The sequence below is a fragment of the Idiotropiscis lumnitzeri genome, chromosome 11, assembly GCF_059441095.1.
Source record: "Idiotropiscis lumnitzeri isolate Australia: NSW breed Sydney's pygmy pipehorse chromosome 11, RoL_Ilum_1.0, whole genome shotgun sequence".
Lineage (NCBI taxonomy): Eukaryota > Metazoa > Chordata > Actinopteri > Syngnathiformes > Syngnathidae > Idiotropiscis > Idiotropiscis lumnitzeri.
The window spans coordinates 12309946-12322634 of NC_142401.1; the positions used below are offsets into that span (position 1 = coordinate 12309946).

Sequence of the window (12689 nt, forward strand, 5' to 3'; positions counted from 1 at the left end):
TCCCTTTACATCTTTGAGCATCTCTAAAGGTCTTCTGCACGGCCGTGCATATGAGTGATTTGTATGTGGACACAAGCACCTGTAAGAATTTCCTTTTAAATCATGGTATGTTATCAGAGTTATATTAAGACATTGTTTCAAAAGTGGCTGCTCCGCTTCTCTCTTTATCTGCCAGAGATGTAAAAATAGAAACGCTCACGCTCTCTGGATGTACTTACCCTCCAGGAAGTGTGCGGCTGCAGGGCTCTACGATTGGCTACGAATTGTCACGTGGCGTCACCTTCACAGGTTCCCATTGGCTGGCACCTGTGGGCCACTGTGAGGCAAAGCTTTTATGACAGCAGCCAGCAAGCAGCCCAAAGGAGTTGCTGGAAACTGGGAGAAGGACACGAGCGATGGGAGCGACCGAGCAGTGGGCGGCCGAGCTGGAGAGATGACATCGCCCCGGTGTCGAGCTCGGAGGTGGCTGCTTCTTGGTCCGACCTCAGCCAACCGGAACAATGATAACATGGCCGGAAAAGAGAAGAGGAAATGAGCTAAGGACAGGAGAGGGTTGGATAAAAAAAAATTTAAAAAAACACACATACTTTCAAATCACGTTGTTGTTATATTCACATCGCATTTATTCAAACAGCTTGATTTCGCATCAATCTAAAATATGCATTTTTTATAATTGATTATTAGCGTTCGATTTAATATCCATACATATTCAGAAATTGTTACTATAAATGCTGAAAACATTTAACATATATTTCTCAGTTGAAATCTACTGCGGTATAACTGTTTAAATCGCTTGTGCAAAAATATATATATTCATTAGGAAACAGCGCCACTTAGTGTTAAAAGGGTAGAACTCGCATACATTTTGCATCAGAAACATGTCTCCACAAAGTATGACTACTGTCCTGAAATAATGATGAGCTCCCATTAACTTACTTGTTTTTTTGGAATGTGGGAGGAAACCGGAGTACCCAGAGAAAATCCATGCCGGCACGGGGAGAACATGCAAACTCCACACAGGAAGGACAGAGCCCGGAATTGAACCCTGCACCTCTGTACTGTGAGCCAGACGTGCTAACCTGCCTGTATTGTTATTATTATTATTATTATTATTATTGTTATTATTATTATCTCTCCCACCACTCTATACACAGGGCAGATTGGGTTAGAACCTGGACAATAGAAAAGGGCTTTAAGTGCCACAGCACCTTCTTTCCATAGTGTTCTCATTTGCATATGTTGAAAAAAGTAGGACTTATTTGTCAGTAAGAACGAAGAAGTAAACCGTACAGATACTTGTTTTCAAATGTAAAGGGAAAAAGTAATATTTAAAAAAAACAAATACTCTGGTTAAGGATTACTTAAGTACAGTAACAACGTATTTGTACCTCGTTATTTACCACCACTGTCAATAAACACCAATGAGCTTCTGCTGTAATTGCTGTTATTCCTAAACTTTCGTTTTCTAAAAGTCCCAAAAAGTTGAATATGACAGTCTTCACTTCTGCTCCGTTTATTGTTTTATTATGTTATGTAAACGCACACTCCTAAAATCAATAATTTTCTAAATTCTTCTCTGTAATTATTTGGTCCATATTGTACTGCTCCTTGCCTGTACAACAGATACAAACGCTAAGGTCCTGTGCACGATCAAGGTTTATCCTCTTGATGGCAGGCCAGCACAGTTAATCTAATGTGGACGCACGTTCCATGCAAAGATTGCACGACAACCATGCATCAGCGCCCTTGCACTCATGCCTAGGGATTAGAATTTGGGTTAAGCATTTGCATTGGGCTCTCACGCAACAAAAGACAAAGCCGTTGTAGCTATTACAAATTGCGTTAGCGCGGTTTTTAAATTTTTTTTACTGCATTTTGTGGAATCAGAAAGAAAATGTTTCCTACATTTTTGCGTTCTCCAGTTCATAGATGTCTTCTCACGACCCTTAAGGTGTGGCCTCAAGCAACATCTGAGTAAAGAACACCGTGTTCTCGTCAGTTCGGGGTGTCGTCAGCATCACTGAGCATCATGGTGAAAATAAGCGTGAGAAACAAATTGGAACTGAGTGGTAATGTTCTTCTGAACTTTAAAGCAGTAAGCCCACCTGTAAATTTGTCCACCATAAACACTCTCATTTCACCCGACTTCATATTTTTGTTGAGTTTTAAATAAAAGCAGCATTTACATGAGATTAAATAACAAAAGAGGATAAACCACCACATTTGAATTATGCGTTTTGACAGAAAAGCCAAAGTGAATTAGGATCTAAATGTTCAGCCCCTCCTCCACCCCGCTTATATGCACATACACACGCACTGCCGTGACACACCTCTGTCACCCTTTTCCTCCCTATCCAATGAAAGCAGTGCAATGCAATTTTAGCAGCGTACGTCACTCTCTTGCCCCTCCTCTGCGCCTAATGATGCGTGCGTGTCCGTGTGTGTGATTTTTGCTTGTGTGTATGTAGTGTGTTCTTCCACATCGATGCATCTGCATACCTGATAGGATCAATCCAGACTCTCCTTCATTGTCGTCTTTCTTTCCATCCCTAACGGCATCTCTTGCACACTTTCAGGTTCGGTCACCCTCGCCCGTCCTCACACTTTTGCAAACGAAGGATTGTTGGAGCTCGACATTTTGCCTTCATGGAGGATTACCACAAACCGGACCAACAGACAGTGCAGGCGTTGAGGAACATCGCCAATCGACTCAGGATCAACTCCGTCAAGGCGACGACCACAGCAGGCACAGGGTGAGCGGACTGTCACGGATCAACAGCTGTGTACACTGTATAAGAATATTGTCAAGAAATCTTTGCAAACTTGATACATTTCCACAGGCAACAGTCATTCTAACGTACAATATATGCATGTGATCCACACTCCGGCATATTTGAAGTGAAGGCCCTAAAAAAGATTATGTCCTGCCTTTGTTCTGCTCCTCTGACATTTTCCAATCCCAAATATTTTCGCCGATGCTGTTGTCGGTTTAAGAAAAATACACAGCATAGCATTTGCAACAACCTCGCCCTGCTTTAGTGCATATTTTGAAATATTAAACAAATCATACCTGCTTTTGCGCTTTTGTGCACAATACGCATGCATGAATACAAACAATGCAGGCAGAATACGCCGACAGAACCTTTAAGAGTTGTATTGGGCCTCACTCGTGAATTTTTTTTATTGCTTCATTATTTTTAAATGGTATTTTAAAGTGACACTTGAAATAAAAAAAAACCATTTTATTTAACGATACACACCTCAACATGTTTTCTATAGTATTGATTAAATTGTAGAATTGAAATACAGAAAACTCTTGACCTTTTATTGGGAAGAACAAAGGATAACGCGTAAAACAAAGACTAGCAACTGAACAAAGCTGCTTGACTTGACTATAAATATTCTGCCAGTTTGTAATTTTCCTCTATTAAGTTGTTACAGTAGCGATAAAATACTTACAAGCAGATTTTTTTTTTTTTATTGTGAATACACACACATTATACATGAGAATAGCATGCCCGACATATGGTGTAATACACCCCTCACCACTCCATAAATCTTGATGGTGGTCTTTGTGTCGATACAGCAGTTGCTTTGTTTCCTGTCTACTACACGGTAGTCTTTTAATTCTAGATTTCTTTTTTTTTTTTTTAATTCTGCATACTAGACCACAAAATGAATAATTAATAATAGGATTTCCAGTAAAATCACATTTTCTCTTTTAAATTTTTTTTTTTTTAACGTATAAATTACCTCATATTAAATACTTATGAATATACGCTATACTTACAGTAAAGCTCTTCAGCTAGTTGATATGCCAATTAGTGTATAGCATCACTTTTTCCGTCTTTTCATGGTATTCTGATGAACTGCTTGCTAGGGCATCTTTGTCAGATTTGCCCATCGCGTGCTTGTGCACTTGTGACATCTGGATAAAAGCACCCTCTCCCCTCCTTTCTCATCCAGACACCCTACATCATGCTGCAGTGTGGCAGAAATCATGTCTGTGCTTTTCTTCCACACCATGAAGTACCGCCCGGAGGATCCACGAAACTTCCACAGCGATCGCTTCCTTATGTCCAAGGTGCGAGTCCGTCGGAAATGTATATTTACAAATAAAACACAGGGCTTATTTGCTCATTTTCTCTGTGCTAGGCTCAATCTGCACCAGCCTTGTACTCCATGTGGGTCGAGACAGGCTTCTTGAAGGAGAGCGAGTTGCTCAGCATGTGCCAGGTTGACTCTTCACTGGAGGGCCACCTCGTCCCTGTAAGGAGACACCAGATGCTCTGGAAATCAGCCAATCTAGTGTATAAAAAGCCTGGACACCCCTGTTCAAATGCAATTTTTTGTGGCAGAAAAAAATAATAATTATAATAAAATAAAAATTGACCAAGATAACTGCTCAAATATTTTTACTGATACCAATGGTACCAATACAACCTGTAAAATGCATACTTATAGCAGGGCAGTAACCGAGGTCAGAATTAACTAATCACATTGATATCCATGTTAAATCACACACCTGCTACCCTTAAAGTGCTTCTGATTAACCACGAATAAAGTTCAGAGGCTTTTTCCTGACATTTAGTTTGCTTTCTTGCAGAATCCTGAAGGTTTTATTCTAAGTCTGTCTGCTATTTCAAACTGATAATAATTGCTTCCAGTTTGCATGTGATTAGTTCATTCTGAATGCAGCCACATCCCATTTTCAGAGGGTGTGCAGACTTGTTCAACTACAATATTTCAGTTGTTTTGTTCAACTCTGTACATGATGACAAAACAATTGAATTGAGTGAGTTGAGTTTTTTTTGTTTTTTTTTTATCTTGGTCTTGTTTTTTTTCCATGACAAAAACAGCATTTGAACAGGGGTGTGTAGACTTTTTATATCCACTGTCTTAATGTGATGTTCCATTTCAGAAGCAGCAATTTGTGGACGTAACCACTGCCTATTTGGGACAGGGGCTTGGGGTGGCCTGTGGAATGGCGTACACTGGGAAATACTTTGACAAAGCCAGGTAATCCCCTCACAAGCGTGAACAACTATATTCTTAAAAGAGCCAAATCTATTGATTCTGATTTGTTCAGAAGTGCGCACACTAGTTAAATGCTTTAATGAGGTCTATTTCGTAGCTTCTTCTGAGCAATTTTAGGATTGTCCACAAAGTGGATGTGCGCTGCGGCTACATGCTCTGCTCTCCTGATTCTTCTGCTCTAATAATCACAGGCCCAGCAGTCGCATCTCCCGTCTTTTTCTAGCAGATTTCCTCTCTGAAAACATCCAGACATTGCGCTTTCAACCGTGGATTTAGACACAGTTGATTATTCTAATTTATTGTCGCAAACCAATTTTAACTCATTACTAATTTTTTCACTTGGAACTGCATGCAAAAATGGCTATCCGGAGACATATTACGGAGCAGGGAACATTTGAGAAAAATGCAAGGCAAGTTGGGGGTGTAGGTGTGAAATTCAACAGCCACAACTTCAGAAGCCTCAGGAAGCTTCTATCATGCCATGCTTAGCAAGTGAGCTGTCAAATCAGGAATCAATCTAACTGGAAAAGTGTCAGATAGCATTTTCATGCTTGGTGCACACAAGCGCATGCACACTAATGGTACAACTCTTCTCCACTGCAGTTACCGTGTTTACTGCCTGTTGGGGGATGGCGAAATGTCAGAGGGCTCCGTATGGGAAGCCATGTCGTTCGCTTCTTACTACCAGCTCGACAACCTAGTGGCCATCATGGACATCAACCGCCTGAGCCAAAATGATTCTGCGCCTCTGCAGCATCATGCAGAGAAATACCAGAGACGCTGTGAAGCTTTCGGGTAATACCGTACACGCCTGACTTTGTGTTAGATGAGCTGTCAAGCATACGTAAATGTTATTTAATAAAGTTTAAGCGTAAATCAAAATAAAATAAGATAAAATGCTAATTTTATCAGCGTAAACAAGTACATGAGGAGCCATGAATCTTGTTTTTTTTTGTTTTTTTTAATAATGTAAAAAATTTAATCTACTTGAGGATAAAATTGAGATTTTTTTCATGTAATGTAAGTTAAAAACAAAACAAAAAAACAACAAAAAAAAACAAGTAAGCATAAAGTCACTGGTATATTGACTGCCATTTGACATCCTAAATGAGTGATATAACATTCGGGGTTGGGGGTGTCAGTCACGACAAGTGAAATATTAATTAGTGGGCAGGGTGGAGCCATCTGTCTGATGGAAAGTTGAAGGGCAAATCCATTAAGACAGATGCATACACCGGTAGTAATTGTGAAATTATTACTAGTAAATACTTGGGATTCCACATCAACTTTTAGGCAAGACCTGTCCCATCAAGCGCATGTGCATTAGCTGATGAAGCCTACTGAACAAAGGATTACATCTTCATATTTAGTAGGTTAGAGGTAAAGCTATGCAGAAAAAATATTTTTGTTTCCATACACGCCTTTGCTTTTCAGCAGCTGAAAATTATAATAATTTGGCTTTGACAAACGCCTGCGTTCTACTGAGTCACAACGCAGTTCTTACACACATATTTGTGTGTATCTTAGTATGTTCTGGATACCCAAATACTTCTTTTGAAGTGCTGTGTGTTTGTGCGCAATGTGTATGCAGCTGGCATGCAATCATTGTGGATGGACACAGTGTGGAGGAGCTGTGCAAGGCTCTGAGCCAGCCTCGCCATCAGCCCACCGCTATTATTGCCAAAACCATCAAGGGAAAAGGCATTCCAGGTAACTATACATCACTGAAAATATTACAATGATGCTTTATCTGTAACAATGCAATGATGTATGGTTGGTGGGGGGTTTTTTTAAGCCGCAGAAGATAAGATGGGCTGGCACTCTAAAACTCTGTCTAAAGACATGGCCGAGATGGTCATGAAGGATCTGCAAAGTCGGATTATGAGCACCAGCAAGCACCTGTACCCTCCTACTCCTGTAGAAGACTCTCCTCCAGTGAGCCTGAGGAACATCCGTATGGCCAGCGCACCCACATACAAGCTCGGAGAAAAGGTTGTCCACCGGTGCACCGCATTTCACACAACATCTCCAGTGATCATAGAAACATCAGCAGATGCTTGTAACACCGGCGTGTATTTCTGTCGCAGATTTCCACACGTAAGGCTTATGGGATGGCGATCACCAAGTTAGGCCGCTACAACGAACGCGTCGTGGCTCTCGATGGAGACACAAACAACCTCACCTACTCTGAAATCTTCAAGAATGAGCACCCGAATCGCTTTGTGGAGTGCTACATTGCCCAGCAGAATATGGTAGGATGGCTCAGAAACCTCCACTGCTAACATTAATTTGATCCTCAGAAACCAAAGTCTGTTAAGACACAGATTCATTTATGATTACATTTTGGTTGCCACTGAAATATTTGGAAACTTTCATTCCATTTTGTTGTGCATATTTCATTTTTGATATTTAGTATGTACTGTGGACTGGTTTGGTGATATCATGCGGTTCTACTAGTATTGCCTCATAGTGAATAACCACTTAAGCGATTACTCAAATCTTTTGTATTACTTTTTTTGTGAATGAATGGCGTTGTGTAAATCATCTCTGATTATTCTCTTGACAGCTGGGCATATGGGCTAGTAAATTATATACTGTATGAGTTGGCAGCCTATTATGCTAGGATGATTTAAGACATGAGCCATTTGCTTTATTGTGGTCACTGCTGGCAACACCGGTGATTATATTCTTCCTCTGCATGTGTCATTATGATCTTATTAATGTTCCTATGAAATTGATCATGTGAGAAGAACAGCGATTTAAATGGCAGTGCTGTTGTGTCTCCAACTGCAGACGGCTCCAATCTAGGTCAGGCATTTGTGTGACGGTAAGCAGTCACGGCAAGTGAAATATTAATTAGTGGGGAGTGTGGAGCCAGCTGGCTGATGGAGAGTTGAAGGGCAGCTCTATTAGGACAGATGCTTATACCATGCAGTAGAAACCATTAAAAATCACTAGTAAAAATTGTATCTGATAAATGTTGACGGTAAAAATTCGCAATTTAAAATTGTAAAACCTCCAGATGAACTAATAGTATTGTATTATTGTGTAATATTTGTATATATTTTTTGTGCAACTCACCCCCCCAAATGTATACATAAATTCATATTACAATTTGTGTGGATATTTTTAAATGCAATCAAATTATATATTTCAAATATTAATATGTAAAAGTTTAAATAATTTAATGATATTGATGACAACATTTCCATCGTTTGTCACCGATTGTGTCACATGGTTCTCCTTCCTTATAGTTACTGTGTGGTGTCCATTTATGGGGTGCTGTATGTAAAAAAAAAATGTAAAAAAAAGAATCTTTAAAATAAAGTTTTGGTTTGCAAACATTTTGGTTGGCAATACTTGGAACAATTCAATTTGTGACCCATGTTTGCACTGCACTACTTTGTCTGTCAAATAATTTTGCCCTGAAGTTATATGCAGCATCCTCTGTTGTTGTATACATGCTAAGAAATGTCATTTCCTTTTCCAGGTCAGTGTTGCCATGGGATGTACTTCCCGTGAGAGGAACGTTGTGTTTGCCAGCACCCTGGCATCCTTTTTCACACGTGCCTACGACCAGCTCCGCATGGCAGCCATATTAGACAGCAATGTCAATCTATGTGGCTCTCACTGTGGCCTCTCCACTGGTTAGTAACAACTAGCAACTTCACAAAAAGAATAACCCTCATGAACCTTTATTTCCCTCACACTGAGCACCCCACTCCTGTTGTTGTTTTTTTTTTGTGTGAGTGCAGTTCTTGTGGTTCTCCTTCGTCCTCTAATCCTGTCTTTTCCTCACAAATGCCCCACTCGTCCTCACTCCTCCCCTCTTCCTTCCTTCCTGTCTGGCCTGGAAGCCGTCTGCAAGGAACTATGTGTTCCTCTTTTAGCACAGGTACACTTCATGCATGCCATGTTCAATATGCCCCCTGCATGCATCTTCTCACCTGCTCAGATTATGACGTTTAAGGATCATCTGCCATATTCAAACAACTACCATCAAGCTAAATGTATATATTACAGGAGAGGAGGGGCCGTCCTTGATGGGATTGGAGGACATGGCCATGTTCAGGGCACTCCCTAGAACAACCATCTTTTATCCGAGTGATGGAGTGTCTACAGAGAAGGCTGTGGAACTGGCTGCTTCCACAAAGGTAAAACGGGTGTGCTCCATATGAAAATTGTGTGTGTTTTTTTTTTTCCGGGGGGGGGTCAGGGGTACTTACATTTATTGTGCTGTCCTTCTCTTTTGCTTCCCAAAGGGGGTTTGCTATATCCGAACCAGCCGCCAAGACAACACTGTCATCTACAACAGCAATGAAGATTTCCATGTTGGACAGGCTAAGGTAGGAATTTCTCAACTGATACTCATGTGCCTGTTGTACGGGTTTACTGAAAAATAGTGCACGCACGCTCCCCTTTTGCCAGGTGGTGTACCAGGGCAAAGAGGATCAGGTGACTGTGGTGGCTGCTGGAGTGACTTTGCATGAGGCTCTGGCAGCAGCTGAGCACCTAAAGAAAGGTACTGTAAAAATAAATAAATAAATTTAAAAAATAAATAAATAAAAAGGCATACACATGATTTTATTTAACTTAGTATCTCTTATGTGAGGTGTTCTCTATATCAAGCTGAGAGCTGCTTCTGATTTCTAATGTCGAGTGACCGAGTGGTCTGCATATCTCTCACATTTCTGAGGTTTGGATTTCGAGTGTCAGCTCTAGCCTTCCTGGTTGGAGTTTGCATGTGCTCCTTGTTCTGCACCATCGTCACACATTCCCAAAACACTCAGGACACTAAATTGACCATAGGTGTGAATTTGAGTTTGAATGTTTGTTTGTCTGTAGGTGTCCTGCGATTGGCTGGTCACCAGTCCAGGGCGGAATTATATATAGTACACTCTAGCAGTGACATATGCAAATGCCATAATCCTACACAGTTTGACAAAACCTCACTATGGAGACCAATGTAATGCAACACGTTTGAAATTTGATAAAATAAATAAATAAATAATCATAACAAAAAAAAATCTGCAAGGGATGATGGCCACAAAAATGATGATCACATTACAATGCTAACTTTTGTGTGTGAAAGGGGCAGAATTCTTGGTACTGTGTTTACTAATTGATATATGTATGTATAATAACTAACTGTTACTACATTGTTATAAAATTGTTACAAAAATATTTCTCTTTCCTCCCTCCATACTTGAGGACTATTGTTTTGCGCGAGTTCCAGGGCTAAGATTCTCGACAGTACTTTGTGAATCGAGTTTGAGTGGGACGTGTAACCAGCATGATAATTCCTCAAAATACACGCTGTCGCTGCTAAATTGAGGATATGTGATGACGAATTTAAAGACTAAAATCTTGCAACCTTAATAAAAAAAGAATAATTAAAAAAATCACACTTCCTGGATGTTGCAGAGAGGATATATGTGCGGGTCATTGACCCGTTCACAATCAAACCTCTCGACGCCAAGACCATCATTGACCACACGCGTGCCACCAGGGGAAGAATCCTGACTGTGGAGGACCATTACTATGAAGGTAGGTAATGTTTCTTAGCTTTTGCATATTGCATGACAGCGACCAGGCTTTCAGCAAAAAGCATCTCGGCCCGGCTGCATCTGTGCAGCTGGGGCGCTTTCGCGTTGCACCGTATCATTATGTGTGTTGCGGTGGCACGTTTCCATTGGCTTGGAGAAAAAGAACACAATGCGGTGGAATTTGCTTATTGGCTGGCTGTAGCGTGCCCTCATTGCAGACAAGGTATCATGGAGCTGTGGCAAAATGTGGAAGTCAACTAGGCAGTGCGCTGTCACATTGCCTTAGCTGAGCATGTGCCCGTGGGGTACTTAGTGACCTAGATAGCAGAGGCAGCCATGCCCTCTGTCCGCTAAGGCAGCGTGGATGGGTGATGGTGCAGACTTGTCTGGACAATACATACCAGCTCTTCTTTTCATTTCCCCAGTACATGCAAGCCAGCTTAAGCACACTTGTATATTTTTGTCAATATTGTCGCAGGCCAATGAAAAGTATATGTTCCAATTTTTTTTGTAGATATTTGAAAAATGCATTCAATTGTAAATTTAAATAATATTATGTAGTCCATGGTAAATCAAAATAATATTATATAATATGTAATAATCATATAATAAAACTTTTTAGAATATTATTTACATTAACTCAATTAGCCAATTCCTTAATCAGATACCTTGTGTTAAAAAATAAAATTAATCAATTCATTTCACGCGAAGAGCAAAATGAATAACATCTTTTTAACAGGACTCTTAAGAACGTGAATGCTGGCCGTATGTGCCCTGTCGGGGATAGTTTTTTCCCCTCTGCTCATGACTTGGCTTGACACTTCTTTCATGTGATATTTTTTTTGTCAACCAGGTGGCCTGGGGGAGGCCGTGTGCTCGGCAGTCGTAAACGAGACTGGCTTTAATCTGCAGCGTCTGGCCGTGTCCCACGTGCCGCATAGCGGCAAACCGCAAGAGCTCCTCAAGATCTATGGCATCGACCGTGACGCCATCTCCCAGGCCGTACGCAAGATGCTCAGCACCTCCACCAACGCAAAGTAAATCTCAAAATACCCAACCCCATTTCTCACCACTTCTATCAACTGTCAAGTGAGTCACAAGACACCCAGCTCTCCCCTTTTCTTCACTGTGAATCCCCATAAGTGTTTAAAGTATTGTGATTTTGTGATTTTTCAAGGTAGAATTACACTTTTGCTCATCTTTGATGCACCCATCACGCCTCACACAAACACCGATACGCGTACACAAACACACGAACACAATAAGACACACTCTCACACACTTGCGCTACATATCCCATCTTGTCCAAATGTGGCCATCAACAACACACACTTTTTCCATGTTCAATGGGAGTACGTTGTGATGGTTCCATGTGTTTTTGCAATGCTTTTTCAGTCACGTCATTAAGGTGGCAATGTTTTTATATATATTATTCCAAATGTGTCTCTTGAAATCGGGTGGGTGGTTAGTATTAAAGTAGTTGTCATGACAACAGTGTCAGAAAGAAACAGGGTGAGTTGTTGTGTTTAGAAGTTAGTGCAGTAAAAACAAAACAAAAAATCAAATGTAGGTTGGTTAAAAGTTGCACCAAAAACACAGGTCACACTCTTAGACGATTCAAATGTTGAATTGCTTCTCCTCAGCATTGTTGTGGTTGATGTCACCTACGATTCGCAGCACACATCAGTCAAACACCTGGACCACACTGTCACACCAACAGTATGCGAGACGACGTGGCCATTGACATGTTTTTTATGCGGTGGGGAGACTCCTCCCATGCTGAAGCAGAAATTTGGTTGTGACTATATAGTTAGAGTTAAGTCTGACTTGTGAACCTAAAAACTGTTACTTGAAGTTTTCTAAGTACCATTCTTTCATGTAATAAAGCCCTCTACATTTGAGTCTGTAGTTTGTATGTGTTTGTTTTACTTTTTGTTACCTCTGCCAAGGAGGTAATGGACTTAACAGGCATTTTCTTCCTGGCATTTTTTTCACATGAATGGAAGTGGACACAATTATTTTAATAAAACTGCAAATTATAATAAGCAAGTAAAACACACATATAGGTTATTTCACCAGAATTTAAAATAAACAATGTTCTTATAT

At 40.5% G+C, this 12689-nt stretch overlaps 1 protein-coding gene across 1 annotated transcript; it reads left to right on the forward strand.

Annotated features, from left to right (window-relative positions):
• Positions 1 to 354: 354 nt before the first annotated feature.
• Positions 355 to 12484, forward strand: LOC148327510 (transketolase-like). Its single transcript, XM_088308607.1, has 16 exons — positions 355 to 462; positions 959 to 1060; positions 2577 to 2753; positions 3967 to 4084; positions 4156 to 4269; positions 4922 to 5019; positions 5641 to 5832; positions 6629 to 6747; positions 6833 to 7029; positions 7125 to 7289; positions 8528 to 8684; positions 9061 to 9191; positions 9300 to 9383; positions 9466 to 9559; positions 10462 to 10584; positions 11437 to 12484. Exons 1-16 carry the CDS (start codon positions 434 to 436, stop codon positions 11622 to 11624), a joined length of 2088 nt encoding a protein of 695 aa, XP_088164733.1. The 5' UTR covers positions 355 to 433; the 3' UTR covers positions 11625 to 12484.
• The last annotated feature ends 205 nt before the right edge of the window (positions 12485 to 12689 follow it).

Excerpts from the sequence above, each read along its gene's own strand:
- LOC148327510 (XM_088308607.1), top strand. The coding sequence starts at position 434 with ATGACATCGCCCCGGTGTCGAGCTCGGAG. Across the intron at positions 6,748-6,832 it reads CAAGGGAAAAGGCATTCCAG|CCGCAGAAGATAAGATGGGC; the intron begins GTAACTATACAT and ends GGTTTTTTTAAG. Across the intron at positions 9,192-9,299 it reads AACTGGCTGCTTCCACAAAG|GGGGTTTGCTATATCCGAAC; the intron begins GTAAAACGGGTG and ends TGCTTCCCAAAG.